At 43.9% G+C, this 17520-nt stretch overlaps 1 protein-coding gene across 4 annotated transcripts in view; it reads right to left on the bottom strand.

The window, feature by feature from the left end:
- The window catches only part of PLA2G7 (phospholipase A2 group VII), a 35417-nt gene that overhangs the window by 5441 nt on the left and 12456 nt on the right, over positions 1-17520 (bottom strand). For 2 of the 4 annotated variants that reach the window (XM_052649062.1, XM_052649063.1), the window contains exons 2-8: positions 9170-9291; positions 8575-8719; positions 6407-6500; positions 3854-3922; positions 2767-2893; positions 1323-1436; positions 1-92 (exon numbers count right to left, since the gene is read on the bottom strand). In XM_052649062.1, the coding sequence (XP_052505022.1) occupies positions 1-92; positions 1323-1436; positions 2767-2893; positions 3854-3922; positions 6407-6500; positions 8575-8719; positions 9170-9265 (737 nt within the window). In that variant the 5' untranslated portion in view covers positions 9266-9291. Of the gene's footprint in view, positions 93-1322; positions 1437-2766; positions 2894-3853; positions 3923-6406; positions 6501-8574; positions 8720-9169; positions 9292-9939; positions 10048-10075; positions 10154-15004; positions 15114-17520 lie in introns of those variants that run through there. The other 2 variants (XM_052649060.1, XM_052649061.1) reach the window with 2 other exon arrangements.

The following is a 17520-nucleotide window of genomic DNA, read 5'->3' as shown; positions in this document are numbered from 1 at the left end:
CTGAATCTCTGGTCTTCACTAAGAGTCTGAATAACTGTGGCTCCACCAAAAGAATGTCCAATAACTGCTATTTTATCCCTATCAATAGAGTCCTATGTGAAAAAAGCATGACATAAATGCATAAGTATCTCACAGGCTGTTCAGAGGATAGGCAGAGATTTTGTGAATCACAAGATTATTATTTCACAGGCATGGTTAAGTACCTTGATTCTTAGAAAAGAAATATATACACACTCACATGCACCCACACACCCACACACACCCACACATGTGTACGTATACATACATGCCTATATATATATGAACACTTCTATACAAAAACATGTTATATATATTTACTTATAAAACATATCTATATATATACTTATAAAACATATCTGTATATATACTTATAAAACATATGTATAAGTTTTATCTATATATATACAAAAACTTCTTTGGTTTCAGCACCAAAACAAAAAAAAACAAAAACCTCAAATAAAGAAGTGAACTTCATGGCTTTCTTCATCACCCACACTTGCATCATCAATGTCATTGCTGATCGCTCCCTCTCCCGCACTCCACATTCATTAATTTGTCCATACTCTGAGTATTTATTGAACACCTGCTCTGCGCCAGGCACTGCAGTTCATTTCCCACGAATTCCTAGTCTATTTGGGAAGGAGTTACAGATACACAATGCAGATGAGGTAAGGAGGTGCCAAGGAGCATGTGTGCCCAGTCCAGATGGGCAGTGGGGCCCAGGCAAGCTTCATGGATAAGGAGATGCCTGACTTAGGTTGATGATTACGCAGGTCTGTGTCAGGAGGACGAGGCATCAGACCAAGGGGACCACATGTCCAAAGCCAAGGAGACAGGAGTGGCTAGTTGAGTGGCACAAATGACTCACAGTCCAGAGGACAGACCATCATCTTCGTTTGTTCCCTTCCTTGTATTCCACACTCCCACACACTTCTGAGTCTTCCAGCACACTATCCACTGGGATGCGCTTCCACCCTACCCCAGCATTTTGTCTAAAACTTCTGACCAGTGTTTCAGGATCAAGCTCAAAAAGATGCAGGAGCTGCCCAAGAAATTACAATACTTCCACTGTTTATATTATATTGAACATACGAAATTGCCAATCTTTTTTTTGTAGATCAAAGGTGGCTGGTGGCAATTGTACACGTAGTTCAACCTAATGCATTTCTCACTCTTGGAATACTCATTTTTTTTTGAAGCCCTTTATCATGTTGTACCTTGTATTATGGCAGTAAAACAGACAATAATAAGAGCAACAGAGAAGTCCAGGCCAAGGGAAAATGAATTTTTTTTAAGCTCACCTTCAGCTGTTTCACATCAAACTCTAAATCTAGTACATTCGTCACTGGCCTCCCGTGATCAATGTCCAGAATCAAACTGAGAGCTTGAGAACATTCCTTTGCTCGTTGCCGTAACTAAGAGGATGATTAGAAGTAGGACATGACAAAGTAAAGAGCTGTAACATGTAAAGCTTGTGTAGAGGGTGAAACACAGGACAAAATTTGGTTGCCTATAGAACACAGCCTAGCATAATGAGCCAGGCACCAGCTTTGCAGGTACTTATCGCTTAGTCTAAATCCTGGCTCTGTTGCTTACCCACTGTGTGTCCTCAGAGGATTTGCTTAACCTCTCTGAGCTTCCATTTATTGTATAATAATGTCCACCTCAGTGAAACGCAGGTGGGATTAAATGCAATAATACATGTGAAAGCATCCTCTATAAAGTTTGGCTTGTTGTTTAGTCGCTCAGTTGTATCCAACTCTTTTGTGACCCCATGGACTGTAGCCCACCAGGCTCCTCTGTCCACGGGGTTTCCCAGGCAAGAATACTGGAGTGGGTTGCCATTTCCTTCTCCAGGGGATCTGCCCAACCCAGGGATCAAACCCGGGTCTCCTGCATTGCAGGTGGATTCTTTACCACTGAGCCACCTGGGAAGCCATGAAGCTTGGCACAGAGGTAGAAAATAACATGCTTTTATTCACTTGGTCTTGCTCAAAGCCTCATATGAGATACTGTTAATGTTCATTATTTCATAACAGCTAAAACATGGAAACAAAACAAAAAGAATAAGTAACTTGTCCAAGATAAGCCCACTGCACCTGCAGAGTAATGGCATCAGGATTCAAACAAAGAAAGTTGCATTCTAAGGCCTGAACTCTTAATAATATTCTCTATCACCTCAGTCTGAGAAGGCCATGGCACCCCACTCCAGTACTCTTGCCTGGAAACTCCCATGGACGGAGGAGCCTGGTAGGCTGCAGTCCATGGGGTCGCTAAGAGTCGGACACGACTGAGCGACTTCCCTTTCACTTTTCACTTTCATGCATTGGAGAAGGAAATGGCAACCCACTCCAGTGTTCTTGCCTGGAGAATCCCAGGAACGGGGGAGCCTGGTGGGCTGCCGTCTATGGGGTCACACAGAGTCGGACACGACTGAAGTGACTTAGCATGGCATAGCATAGCATCACCTCAGTAAAAAGTAGACTTTAGTTCTAACACAAAAGAATTCTGAATATTCAGTCATCTCCTAGGATTTTCATGTTGGTCTTTGTTTTTACTGTGACCCAGGTACTTCATTAAGGGAATTTGATTACTCAGGGAACCTTCTGACATATCTTTTGGGAATGGGAAGTAAGGAGACCTAGGGGCACAGTCTGCCCTATGTAAGATAATTAAATGAACAAATGTCATCATTTTGCCTACATCTTTTGGTCAGCACGCTACCTCTTCTCTTCCTCAACGTACCTGCTCATTTCGTAAAGGAAACTCCTCCTCTCCTCGCTTCAGGGTTCTGAGATAGAGCCAAGACTTGCTGCCTCTTTCTACAGCAGACTGGTTCTTGAAATAGTATGTCGCAGATGCAGAGCCTTCTCTACGATAGAAACAGAATCAATGCCTTACGTCACTCATGTTCCTCACCCCCATCCTTGATTCTTTCTGACTTCCCTTCTTCCACTCTACTTTTTTTTTTTAATCAAAGAGGCCCCAAGGGAGTTCTAAGAAAAAGACATTGTTGCCTGTGAAGAAGGCACTCTGTCTTCATAATTCTGGGAGACCCTGGAGTTGAACACTCTCTCCCGAATCAGATCCCAGCACCACCACTTACTAGCTGTGTAGTTTGGGGCAAATTACCCTTCTTTCTTTGGAAGGAAATGATGCTAAAGCTGAAACTCCAGTACTTTGGCCACCTCATGTGAAGAGTTGACTCACTGGAAAAAACTCTGATGCTGGGAGGGATTGGGGGCAGGAGGATGAGATGGCTGGATGGCATCACTGACTCGATGGACGTGAGTCTGAGTGAACTCCGGGAGTTGGTGATGGACAGGGAGGCCTGGCGTGCTGCGATTCATGGGGTCTCAAAGAGTCGGACACGACTGAGCAATGGAACTGAACTGAACTGAACTGAACCCTTCCTCAGCTTCATATTCAGCCTCCCTTGATACAGTGATAGTAACATCTTAAAGGATTGTTAAGAAGATTAAATGAGATGGTATATGAGCACGGCACTTAATGAACACAGTGATGAACCCAATGATGGTATATGAAAACGAACTCGAGAAATGTTAGCTGTTCTTTTATATACATGACAATCTAATTCAGTCTCCTTTTTTTCTCAGTCATGGGTAATCATAGTTGACAATTCTATCAGTATTGTTTTTTCCTGCTGAGTAGCACAGCTTATAGGATTTTAGTTCCCCAACCAGGGATTGAACACAGGTCCTTGACAGTGAGAATGAGTCCTAACCACTGCACCACCAAGGAATTCCCTCTAACAGTACTTTGTATAAACCTTTAAGAAAGGTAGAGCTCAGCCACATACCAAGTGACATACCTGTGTTCTACAGCAGCAACTATAAACCCGTGGGATGCCAGATCAATGCCAATAGCAGAATAAATTGTCCTTCAAAACAAAAATGAGAGAAGCATTCAACTACCAGTCACAATCACAAGGGATCCACAAATAAAACCTGGGAATTGGATGGCAGGACTCCCCCTGTAGGCGTGCCCTGGGGTAAAGCATAGGGCTGTGGTTCTCAAAGGGGGCTGATTTTAGTCCTCTGGGGATATTTGACAATGTCTGGAGGTATTTTCATTATCAGGAGTAGGGGGGGTATATTACTGCCATCCAGTGGGTAGAGATACTGCTAAAACCATTCTGTGATGTACAGGACTACCTCCACAACAGGAAATGATCCAGTCCCAAGCATCCGGGGTACCAAGGCTGAGAAACACTGCTGCAGTGATGGTAAATACTGCCTTTGAGAGTTCTGGGTTTAAATCTTGGCTCTGCCTGTTTCCAGTTATATGACTTTAAATACTTGCATTACTCCATTTCTGTCCTCATCAGCGGGGACAGATAATAAAGTTTTGGCTTTAGAATAATTATAAGGTTTTTTTTTTTCTTTTTTTCCATTTTTTGGCCACACCAAGTGGCGTGGGGACTTTAGTTCCCTGGCCAGGGATTGAACTCATGTCCCTATTGGAAGCACAGAGTCTTAACCACTGGACCACCAGGGAAGTCCCAGTTACTAGGTCATGATAAGAAAATACGTAACATAGGCAGGTTGTACAATGTGATGCTTAAGACAACAGGACCTACACTCTGACCACTGCAGGTTATTGGATCCTGGCTCCTTCACTTACGAGCTGTCTACCTGGGATAAATCACTTATCTTCTCTCTGCCTTGGTTCTTTATCTGCAGAAGGGCGATGTTATAACATCTGGGAACTGGTGGGATTATTATAAGGATTTAGTAAGTTAACACATGTTCAGTGCTTATAACCATGTCTAAAACAGTGGAAATACCAAACACAAGTCAGCTGTTAGGTAAATGGCTAGACAGGGTGAGATGGTTCAAGAGTCATGTGCTAATAAGCAACTACATTTAGAATCCTTCCACATCTTGGTTCTGCACAATCTTCTTCTATCATGTATTCTTTTTTTTTTTTTTGACATGAACCATTTTTAAAGTCTTTTTTTAATTCATTATAATATTGCCTCTGTTTTTTGTTTTGTTTTGTTTGGGTCACGAGGCATGTGGCATCCTAACTCCCTGACCAGGGATTGAGCTTGCACCCCCAGGATTCAAAGGCAAAGTCTTAACCACTGGATTAAAAGGGAACTCCTGCCTATTATGTATTCCAGAGTAAATGGCCATAAAGAAAAAAAAGGAGGTAGGTGAGTATCATGCTTTCTTCTCCTGATGATGGAAGGCCAAGTCAGGAAGAGAAAATCATCTAGTACAGGGCTCAGCAAAACCTGTTCTGCAAAAAGCCAGAGAGTAATTGCCTCCAGCTCTGCGGGCCTTACGTTATTTGTCTCAGACTCAGTTCTGCCGCTGTAGCACAAGACTAGAAGAGACAATGGGGAAAGTAAATGCGTGTGGCTGGTGTTTTGATAAAACCGTATACACAGATGCAGGAGCAGGCTGAATGTGGTCTTTGAAGTCTGAGATGCCGATCGTTGGTCTCATAGGAATCAAATAACTAGTTGGGCTACAATTAAACAAGTGAAAATTTCTCATTGCAGATGCTACCTGATTTTTTTTAACCAGCTAAAAGCCACTTTTTATTTTCTAAAATTCTTATAAACCTGAGGCAGAAGACGGGAAGGGAGTTGAGAAAATGTCGAAAAAAAGTAGATGGGGTGGTAGCCATGAAAACATGCTACCTGTCATGATCCAGAGACCATAGTTGACTAGAGCCCACCCAACTCCTGCCCCAGTGGGTCCAAGTAAAGCAAGGCTTCCTGTAGGTTGGTTCCAGTGACAGGGCATGGCGTGTGTTTACCATAGGTCCCTTCCTATGAGATGCAGAACTCTGATGAGCAAATCTTGGTCAAGCTCTCCCTCCATCAGCCTGGCCCAGTTTTTTTCTTAGAACTGTACCACATTCATACCCTTCATACCCAGTCTTTCTGTTTCCCATCTCCTTCTTAACTGTCCAGCCTGCATCACAGGCTGAAATCTCTCCCCATCTTCTCTGCTCCTTCCCTTCTATCCTTCATGGGCATTTCCCAATACATGCCTTTCACAGCTAATCTACTCATGGTGTCTATATCTTGGAGAACCTGAACTAATACAGTGAATGATTTTGAGAGTGTAAATACTGTTATGTAGAAAGACAACCACCCAAATTACAACCACCTCTCTCCTTTGTTGTGAGGCTGGTCTCCATGGGCTGGAGGCAGGAAAAGACAGGGCTAAGGACCGATTAGCAGATCACAGCTAATTCTGAAGGAACTCTAAGTCCACCCAGGACAAGGACCAGCCTGACACTCCAAAATCTGCTGTCTCTCTCTCTTTTTTTTTTTTTTTTTTGAGGGGGAATGCATTCAATCATTGATCCCTGGAGGCTAAAATTGTTCAGCCTCTTGACACTTTACCTGAATGCTCCAAGACCATGAGAAAAAATAATTAGTGGGTATTTTCCCCCAGTCCTCAGAGGTGCATTCCAGGCTGCAGGAGTTGTCATTGAACCTAGAGAGCAGTGGGAGGTGATAATGAGTGTCTTTTTCTGACTTGAATATCGCTGGTTAATTTAACTTACATCTCCTGAGTATAAAAACCTGACCCATGGAATTTATTCTTTTATGCATCAATAGTAAATTCATGTAAAAAAAGTCTCCTACTAGAAACCACCAAGCATGGGCATGAACCACTTGTTTTTTTCTTAAGACCATAGGATCATGAATTATCAGTTCTCATTGTCAGCTCTGAACTTGAGGTGAGACATTTCCTACTGAGAGGTGTGTTCAGGAAGGCTGCTCCTTATCATCAATCCCAGATCTTGGCAAAATTTCAAAGGGAATGTTCTGAAACCAAACAACCAGTAAACCTCAGGAGCATTATACTGAGATTCAGAATCTTCAAATGGGAAACTCCTCCCACTCTAATTTGATCAAGGTCAAGAGAAAGATGGAGAGACCTTAGACTTCACTCTCAGATGTGGCTTTGGATGAAGTTCTGCCACCGAGGAGCTGCTGACCTTGTGCAGGTCAAGAGAACTCGCTGAGCCTCAGAGTCTTCTTCAGTAAAATGAAGGAAAATAGAGCTCTCTCGTGGGGGGCTGGTGAGAATCATATTTAAGTGGAAATATAGGTAGATGGCCTTCCCTGCCTGCAATGCAGGACACCTGGGTTCAATTCCTGGGTCGGGAAGATCCCCAGGAGAAGGAAATGGCAATCCACTCCAGCACTCTAGCCTGGAAAATCCCATGGATGGAGGAGCCTGATAGGCTACAGTCCATGGGATCGCAAGGAGTCAGAAACGACTGAGCGACTTCAGTTTCATACGTAGATAGCATCACTGACTCAACTGACATGAACTTGGGCAAACTCCAGGGCACAGTGGAGGACAGGGAAGCCTGGCGTGCTGCAGTCCATGGGGTCGCAAAGAGTCAGACACGACTTAGCGACTGAACCACAACAATATGTAAAGCACACCTATCCAGTCACATAGTAAAGGGCTCAAAATGGAGGCTATGGTCTTTTCCTCCACTTCTCACTTATTATGGTCATCATTCTCATCATTCTCATCGTCCTCATCATTCTCATCGTTCTCATCGTTCTCATCGTTCTCATCATTCTCATCATCATCGTTCTCATCGTCCTCATTGTCCTCATCGTCCTCATTGTCCTCATCGTCCTCATCGTCCTCATCGTCCTCATCGTCATCGTTCTCATCATTCTCATCATTCTCATCATTATCATCAACTATTTGTGTTCCACTTTCCCATCAACACAATGGAGATGTGTCCACAGAAACCGAATGTAATAACTGCTATAGCAGTGACCTATAAACTATTCAGCATCATAAAGACGTGTAATTATGTCCATCATTTCTCATATAAAGTGGGCTATTAAGAAAACTCCAAGGAGACGTTTAAAACGAATGCCATAAGGTGTAGGTAGTTTTGAGGGGGAAATCTGAAGATATAGTTAACACCAGGTCAAGAGGGTGAGACAGATAAAGAAGGACAAAAGCCAATATTAATGAATTGTAGACGTCCTGATGAATCCACATCGGATTGTCTTGGTGAGAGAGGCTGGCCCCTTGGGGGTGGTTATGGGAATGAGAGTGGAGTTTCCTCATTTATGATAAATAAGAAATTAGCTTTCACTCCTTGGTTTAGGATATAGAGAGGTATGGTGGCTTCTGCCTTTTTTGTCTCTTTGCCTAACTATAAAACACACTTCAGCACATAGTAGAGAAAGGAGAGGTCACATCAGCCCAATTACTGTTCTCATCGCATCACTGCCCCTACAGAGAATGGAAGAAGGAAAAATCTGACCACCCATAGGAAGATGTTGGAGCCTGTCTGAAAGTCTGGTACCTTCACTCCCTCCACCCACCCTGTCATATTCAAAACAGACAAAACTAGAGCCCTTGATTCTCTGATAGTTACCTGGTCTTTTAAGAAATACTTGGTCATCTTAAGAGATGTTTAGACTGGAGACAATCTATTTTGATCTTTAACTGCCTGAAACTCTTGCTGTTTTCAAGCTTTCCATGTAGTCTAGAGCTTACAAAGCAGGATCAACAGAAATCTTACCAAAGAATAAGCTCATAATTTTGCTCATAAGCCAGTGTGTTCCAAGAAATTTACTGAGACCCCAAAAATATTCTTTGTTTGGGATCCAGAGGGTGTCGGAGTGATCATCATCTTGAGATGGATAATACAAACGCAAGAAGGTGCCCTGTAGAGGAAGGAAGTGAATGAGCTTTTAGTCAAGTTGCTTCTCAAACCTATTCCAACAGCTGTTTTGCATATTTAATTAGCGGGGACCCAAATACCTCTATTGTGGGTGAAGAGGTCCAGAGAGCTTTTTTTGATAAGTTGCCAGGGTGATTGAATATAGTCAAAAGGAATAGAAAGAGAAAAATATGCTTTTTGAATGAAAAGAAAGTATGAGCAGCCTGGTTTCAGACATTAGAAAAGTGGGGAAAACTGAGTTTATAGATAAGTTAATCTGAAGACAGCAGTGACCTGAGGAATGGCTTCACCAGCCAAAGGCTTGCCATGAAATCATACCAATGACAAAATGAGTCATTCCCAGGTGAGAGCAGGGTCAGTTTTCAAAACCTTCTTATGGACCATAGCCACACTCAATATTAGAATATAAGGATAGATGGTATTAAAACATTACCTTAGTAGTGTAATCAAACATCAAGTCTGTACAACCGACGGAATAAGATCCATTTCCTCTGGGGATTGTAGATTGACCGATGTTTGCAGCAGCCATCAGAGCTTGTCTCTTACTGACCCATGCTGGAAAACAGCTCAGTATTATTTCGTTTGTCATCCATGACTCCCCAGACTTGATTATGCCAAGAAACTTGGAGGGAATCAAGTGACCACCCATAGTTTTTGGCCTTCATTTCTTCACTAACTAGTAAAATACACAAATAGTTATTGAAGACCCTCTGTAATGTGAAGAACTGGGTGAGGAAAAAGATGGCAGTCGACATCCCTCTTCTCCTAAGATGCTTAAGATCATCCTCACCTCCTAATCCTGTATCTTTGCTCTTACCTGCTACTCCTATCCAGAGCATATTAAAGCCCACTTCCTAAATCTGTTTTCCCTAAATATGAACTTTACCCCTGATATTTCAGATTTGGGCTCACATCTTCCCACTGGATATCTGCATCTGACAACCTTCCCACAGGAACAGCGAAGCCCATGGTCCAGAGTGAAATTACATGACTCTCTCCCAAATCCCCAGCTTCACCCTCCAACCACACAGCCTGCCACTCTAGAATTCCATAGCTTAGGGATCCCAGGTCAGAAACCTAGGAATCATGCTGCTCTCCTAACTATTTCTCCCCCGCCATCTACATCCAACCAAGTTCCAATTTCTAACATTTGTTTTTAGCTTAGCATTCTCTCTCCAGTATGCTTCTGCCCTGCTAGCTCACCTGTCTCACTTACACCTTCAGTGCTTTTGACCCGACAGTCACCATCTCTCCTGAACATCCTGTTCACCTTGGATCCTGACCCCTTCAACAGTGTCCTTCACACAGTTTCTGGAAGGATTTAAAGTATGAATCTCACCAGGCAAGTCTTCAAATCCTTCAATGCCTTCCTTCCACCAGTTGTTTTCCCTCGAAGAGAGCATGTTTTGGAATCTTTCTGGAAGGCAGTTTGTAGGTTATATTTAAATCTCTGATGCCTTCCAATGTGGGGTGGCTTCTTTTCTCTACTGGGGGATTGAAACTCAGAGAGATTCATAGGTGTACAAGTTAAACCCCAGGTTCTGGGCACTGTGAGAAAAACCCTCGGTAATCTGAAGGTCCATTGCTTCCCTCTCTTATCCTTTTTCCCTGTGAGTTACCTCCCTTCTGTGTGCTCCTGAGCAACACAGTGGGCTGTTGCTTGCATCTGCGCCTTAGTAAATGCTGTTCCCTGCATTTGAAATCCCCCTGGCAAACTCCTATTCAACCTTTAACATCTTGATTGGATGTCAGGTCTTCTCTGAAACCTTCTCTGATTCCCCAGACTTAATCATTTCACCCTCAGTATTAAATAAATTCCCTGTATATATTTTTATCTTCCTTCCTATCACATTAGACTAAAATTATGTTTTACTACTCTGTCTCCTAAGGGTACCTCATAAGAGCTGCATCCATATCTTTGTATCCTCGGATCTTTAACACAATGTCTGGCGCGATGATCGGAGTTCAATAAATATTTGTGAAAATGACCAGTCACTGGGTAAATGACTTTACACTGTCACTGGGTCTCTTCTGTCTCTGTTAAGTGCTTTATGGCATATATTCTTTTATCCACCCATTCTGGAAATAATTTCTCTCTCTGGCGCCAAAACCCTTCAACACATCTTGAAGTCTCACCTGTTCTTTCTAACCCACAATCAAGTCCACATTTAATTTCAGCATGATGAGACCACATATCAATGCATCTGACTCACTTTTCTAGATTCAACTAACCTGCTCCATTCCTTCTTCTGGACTGTGAGAGGTGATTCCTTTGCTGGACAGTCTTTCATGCTTTCTATCGCATTCTGCCTCTGCCCCATAGACACGGCGAACTATGTTATGTATGGCATCTGACTTCATAGGGCATCTCTCAGAAAGGTGTTGAGTTATGAGAAGAAGGTCATTTACATCCTCCACACTGGTGTGTGAAACACCTGCCAGTGATGAGCCTTTCAACTCATAAGGCCTTGCAACTTCAAGTTGGTCCATAGACCAGCATCACTGGCATCAAATGGAAGATTGGGAATGAGGCTCTTAGGCCTCATCTCAATCCTACTGAATCTGAAAAGTTGTGCCTTTTGTCAGAAGCACTGGGCTAAGGTACCAGACCACCTGGCCTGACACACAGTCAGCAATTCATGTTTGAATTGTAGGAGATAGCTCCAAGGAAGGCAGTGGTTGAGATGAAGGGACCCTGGTGCTGGAGCCAAGTGATGCTATCTTGGGTTCCATTTGTACATCTTACAAGCTATGCTGCTCTGTCCTTGGCACTTTACCCCCTTCTCTGATCCTCATTTGTAAAGTGGGGATACAGTCACTTGGGCAGCCATCAGGACAGCTGTAAGGATCAAGTGATCATATAAATCAAGGTAGCCTGACTTGACCAGTTCAGTTCAGTCACTCAGTCGTGTCTAACTCTTTGCAACCCCGTGGACTGCAGCGCGCCAGGCTTCCCTGTCTATCACCAACTCCCAGAACTCACTCAAACTCGTGTCCTGACTTGACTTACAGGCGTGTTATGACCACCACCTATAACAGGCAGACAACTGAGGTTATTTGTCCCTTCCCTAGAGTTAGCGAACTCTGGTTACCCAAACTCAAGCCCAAAAAGGAGTTTTAGCAGATCTACACCAGATCATGGGCTTCCCCAGTGCTGCGAGTGGTAAAGAACCTGCCTGCCAGTGCGGAAGACATAAGAGATGCGGGTTCAATCCCTGGGTCAGGAAGACCCCCTGAAGGAAGCAGACGAGAAGCCCGTGGACAAAGGAGCCTGGCGGGCTACAATCCATGGGGTCACAAAGAGTCAGACGCTAAGACTGAAGCAACTTAGCAGGCACGCACACTAGATCATACCATTTTTCTCTGTATAGTTACAAAATCCAAGGCATTTCCTCTGAAACAATTCTTTAAAAAGCTTTCCCTATAAGGCTAACATTTTAGGGTCTGTTTAGAATTACAAAAAGCTTTTTCTCTCCCATTTAAGACTGTCGGCTCAGTGGTCCTTCATGATGTAATAGCAAGACTTCAAGTCCGGAGGACAGAAGGGCAGGCCTGTGATGAGCAGCCTGGGTTCTCCTGTAGCCCCCACCCACAGGAACCATGGTGTGGCTACAGGGACTCAAACCACAGTTTGGTGAGGAGCTCCAGAGAACCCACAGCTGCCTGGGAGGTACTACCTCTGGAATTGAGTGTTCAGTTCTAGAGCCATGGGGAGATTCCATGTTGCACAAGGTTCCTCTTATGAGATGTCAGTTCCACCCAGGCTCTGGGAACCTTTCCACTCACCTCAGAGTAACCTGGTCCTCTAAAACCTGCTCTACCAAAAAGCCTCATCCAGCATTCAGGAGCCCAGGTCAAGGTGACACTGCAAGGCTGCCAGTTCCAGGACGCCTGACCCCTGAGAAGGTCTCAGAAAACTTTGACCTGGGGTTTGAGTATAGGTCTCCAGGGCCCTGTGGCTGGAGGGCCACGTGTGTGTGTGTGTGTGTGTGTGTGTGTGTGTGTGTGTGTGTGTGTGTGTGTAACTGATTCACTTTGCTGTATAGGAGAAATTAAATACAACATGTAAGTCAACTATATTTCAGCAAAGTTTTAAAAAAGAGAAAAGGTTCAGCAGCCCATAGCTAATGGATAGGATTCTGGATTTCCCATTCTCTAGCCATTGATCAGCACACCTCATGAAAAAAAGGAGACAGGTAGGGGACTTGCCAGGTTGCGTGGCCACTCTCCAGATGATACTGTTTTATGGTTCAGAACTTTTAGATGTCACTTCCTATTTTTCTTCAACTTCATTTTAATAGGAGCATTAGAATCTATGGTATGCTATTAATCTTAGTATACATTTTTGGTGATGTTCATTTATCAAATAGTCCCAATGTCTGTTTCTGGGGTTGGAGATGGATTGTACAAATGTGAGGAAAATGACCATCTCTTTATGGTTTTATGTCCTCCATTAACAAATGGGACATCTCTAGCCATGCTGATAAAACTTTTAGCTATATGACCATATTTTCTATGTATTCATTTAGTGCGAACGATACAAATAATCATATATTACTTTCATCTTTTATTGAGTAAACTATTTCTAATAATTTAAAACATATTCATGCATTCTTTTTTGAGTGTTTAGAATGAATGGGCTGGGATGACAGATGAATCAAGTTTCTGCTGGCTCAATAACAGCTTTCAAGTTTTTTTCAAACATGGGGGAATAGGGGACATGTTTTGAAATTCCCACCCTGTACCAGTATAAAGCACATGATGTAAAAGAATCTGCTCATCACGTAAGATGCCACCTGTCTCCAACCTACAGGTAAGGTAATGAGAGAATGAATATAATCAGGCTGCAGGCCTCTTGAACTCGATTATGAGTCCTCTGTGTTAGTCACCAAAGAGGTATGACTCATGCCTCACCTTTCTGGAAAGTATTGTTGCATGAATGGACCTGTGAGATAAGAGGCCATTTCTATGCAAACATAGAAGACCTAGTCTCTCTTCCGCAGTTGTGTTCATTTCCCCAGCTATGAAGTAGGGCCAGATTTGTAAGGCACTGGGTTATGAAAGATCTTTGGTGAATGTCACAGTTGGGAGTCACCCATCAACACTGCACAGCTAGACCCAGAGAAGCCATGTCTCCCTAGGTGCATGGGTCAGTGGGTACAGAGAGTATGGTACCTTTCAGAGGCCACCAACACCGCTTACCTGAGCAGACAAGAAAATTCCTGAGCCCAACTCTCTGGAATTAGCAAGAATTCTCAAGACTCCAGAAGGAATCACTTTGCAATCAAGGTCCTTTTAGGGGTCATAGATGTCCCTATCTAGAGATGGCTGTCCCATTCTGGCCACCACTCCTGGGCTTGGCCAAGCCTCCACCTCCTTTCTTTTGCCACTGTTGCTCAGTCGCTCAGTCGTGTCCGACTCTTTGTGACCCCAAGGACTGCAGTATGCCAGGCTTCCCTGTCCTTCACTGTCTCCCAGAGTTTGCTCAAACGCATGTCCATTGAGGTGGTGATGCCATCCCACCATTTCATCCTCTGTCGCCTCCTCTCCTTCCCTCTGCACAAAAGGTAAGAAAACGCAGGGATGCACATCCACTCTCTTCTGGGGCTCCAAGTGCCTGCTGGTCCCTGCTTTTCCCTGTCATTAGATAGAAAAGGTTGTCTCCCTCTGCATCCAAACTCTAAATCACCATCTTCTAACACCATCAACCAGGACTCCCCACCATCAACCAGGACTACACCTGTTGATCAAGACACCTGCCTCTTCTTCACCATCGTGGGGGCAGTTTTGGGGTTTCCTTGGAGGGCACTCCAGGGGAGATGTGTTACTGTACCCAGAGGGCATGGCAGTCATGTAGAAAAAAGGCAGCGTGGACCTTCTCCCCGGTGATTGCAAACTGAGCTTCCAGCTTGTCTGAAAAGGCCTCCTCTGAGCAGTCTTGCAGTCTTTTTCTTTTGGCCATGCCACATGGGGGATCTTACTTCCCCAACCAGGGATCGAACCCATATCCCCTCACTAGAAGTGCAGAGTCTTAACCACTGGACTGCCAGGGAAGTCCCTGTCTTGCAGTCCTGATGTTGAAGAAGAAGGCACTTCTTTCTCTCGGTTCAGTAGGAAGAAGAAAGACTGAGGCCCCTCCATTCCCTCAGGAGAATTAAGGATCTCCATCAGCATCTTCTTAGACAATCCCACACATAACTTCCCTGGGGCCACTTCGAATTTGGCAACAGGTGGATATTTTAAGGCCTTGAACAAATATACCTCTTACCTGGGGATTCAATATAGGCAACTGGATTCAGGTCTTGCCAGTCAAAAGGATAAACCAATGCAAGGCAGGTGCAGAGGCAGAAAAGCACATGCAATTTGGACGGTAACATCTCCGAAGCTGAGCTGCCGTTTCAGCTTAACCTTCTTTAAGGCAAAGAATGACATGGAAAAACAGACATGCAATAAATAGGACTTAAACAGGCTGACTAATCAGTGAGATTAAGGGACTAGTAACATGATTCCATGGGTTATGAAGGGAGAAGACGTTTGGAAAAAAATGGCACATGCATTTTCTATGATAGGTTTTGGGGAGGCACTAGGGTGTTAGGGGTCTTGGTCATGCTGGATAGCAGAGCCCAGAAATAACATTTTTAGGCTGGAATATTAGGTTGTTGGCCACTAGTTTCCTAATTTGTAGCAGTCTAGTTGGGTTATGAAGAAGAGCATCCAACTGTAATAATTATAACAATCACATATCATAACCATACACATGGGCTTGTCAAGCACATAGTAAATCCTCAATGTTTTGGCTAATGTTTCCCTATATTTGTAAAAACATCATATTGCAGAAGCTGAGGTCACTGGAACCATTAATGTCAGTGGAACACGGTAATAATAAATTACATTACAGTGAGACTCTGCTAACATCTTATCAGCAAAAAACTATCTTGGATCTGTGCCTCATCTGTCCCCTTGCACATTTTCCCCCTCAGCTTTTCGGGGTGATGGAAATGGTCCAAGCCACCACCATCTATCTCCTTCTTGAATTTTGCAGTAACCTCTAATTGGTTTTCCCCAAAGCCTATGGTCAATTCCCAATATAGCAGCTGGAGTGACAATGCCATTCCTCTTGCTCAAAGCCCCCAGATGACTTCATATCACACAGAGCACAAGCCACAGGCCTTAAAGTAACATTAAGGGCTCTACAGCGTGTACCCGACAGACTCCAGATCTGACCCCCTCCTCCAGCCCCTCCTGCACACTCACCCACATACCCGCTGCAGCCACACACCTCCTTTGCCATCCAGCAAACATTCCAGGCATCCAGGCACCCCTACTCCTCCTTGGGATCTGAACCTGTGTCCCTCTTCCAGGAAGGCTCTTTGCTCTGATACCCAAATAACTGGCTCCCTCACTCCTAGGTTTTGGCTTCCATGTTAGCTTCTCAATGAGATCTTTCCAACTGACTACACAAAGCCATTACCAACCATCACCAGAGTTTCCCTGGGCCAGGAAAGGAGGTGATCTCTGACCTGGTTCCTCCAGGGTGCAAAAGGAGAAGACACCTCCCAGCTCAGCGAGCAGAGCTCAGCCATCCGGGCGCAGCCAGGAGGCAGAGCCACTGGCAGCACAGAAGGCAGTATCCTCTTTGCCCAGCACATTCAGGCCATGCCTCCATCGGGGTACTCTCTGCCCTCTACTGCAATGCGGGCAGATAGTACCTCGAGGGAGGCATGGCCTGAATGTGCTGGGCAAAGAAGATACTGGGCAAAGGTGATATGAGGCATAATTAATTATCTTTTACTTAGCATCTACTATAGGCCAACACTAAATAGCTGGGTAATTTACGTAACGTCTAGTCCTCACAATAAGGAGTAGACTTAGGTGGGTATTGTTACCTCCATTTACCCCAGTAACATGTGAGCTCCTCCAAAGCAGGGACTGGTCCCATTTGTCTTTCTATTATTGGTTCTTAACGAAGGTCCCAGGCTATAGTAAGCACTCCTAAATGCTTCCTGAAGGATGATGAAACATACTGTCTTCCTTTTGGTTTGGGCCATCAGAGAACTGAGAAACCCATTCACTGACGCACTAGGTTCCCAATACTGCACACAAAGTGGGCGGGGCCTGGCCTCTTGGACTTTAGTGCCTGCATGCCAACTGTCTGGGTCTGAATCAAATATGGTTTGCGATGTAACTTCTGTGTTATTTGCTCTGAGGTTTCACCCCCTCCCCACCCTTAGGTATTATTATTAGCCATCTCCTTCCTTAAACACAGAAGTTACATCGCAAACCATTCAGTTAGAACCATTTCTGTTCTAGGAATGCTACTTCTTCTTAGAATTTAAAATAAAAATGGGACAACTATTCTCTTGTAAAACATTTTTTTCTCTAACTGTAAGGAAGTAGAAGTTCAGTCCTCTCTCAGGAGGTTTAACAGTGAAACAGGCAATTCTGGATGAGAAGTCCTTCTGAAACTGAATCACTGATGCTGTGGCCAAGGCCAACTAAGTAATAAAGAAGATTTTGATATTTATTTTGCATCAGTTTTACATTTTATAAAAAGCTGAATCAGAGCTACTTGGAACAGGAAGGGGACTTGAGGAGGATTAGATTCTCAAAAAGTGAACAAACACTCCTGATTAAAGTGTCCTAGGTGTCTGAGAAGAGACCTGGGGTTGGTTTTCTTGCATCTCCCCTTCTTAATTTTGGTTTTGATTGGCTTTAATATTAAGCAGAAACTCTTAAAGAAATGTTTTGATTGCAGCTCAGGCCTTCTGAATCCAAATCTTGATT

This window comes from Budorcas taxicolor, chromosome 11 (assembly GCF_023091745.1).
Source record: "Budorcas taxicolor isolate Tak-1 chromosome 11, Takin1.1, whole genome shotgun sequence".
Lineage (NCBI taxonomy): Eukaryota > Metazoa > Chordata > Mammalia > Artiodactyla > Bovidae > Budorcas > Budorcas taxicolor.
This window is presented reverse-complemented; position numbering and strand designations above follow the sequence as displayed.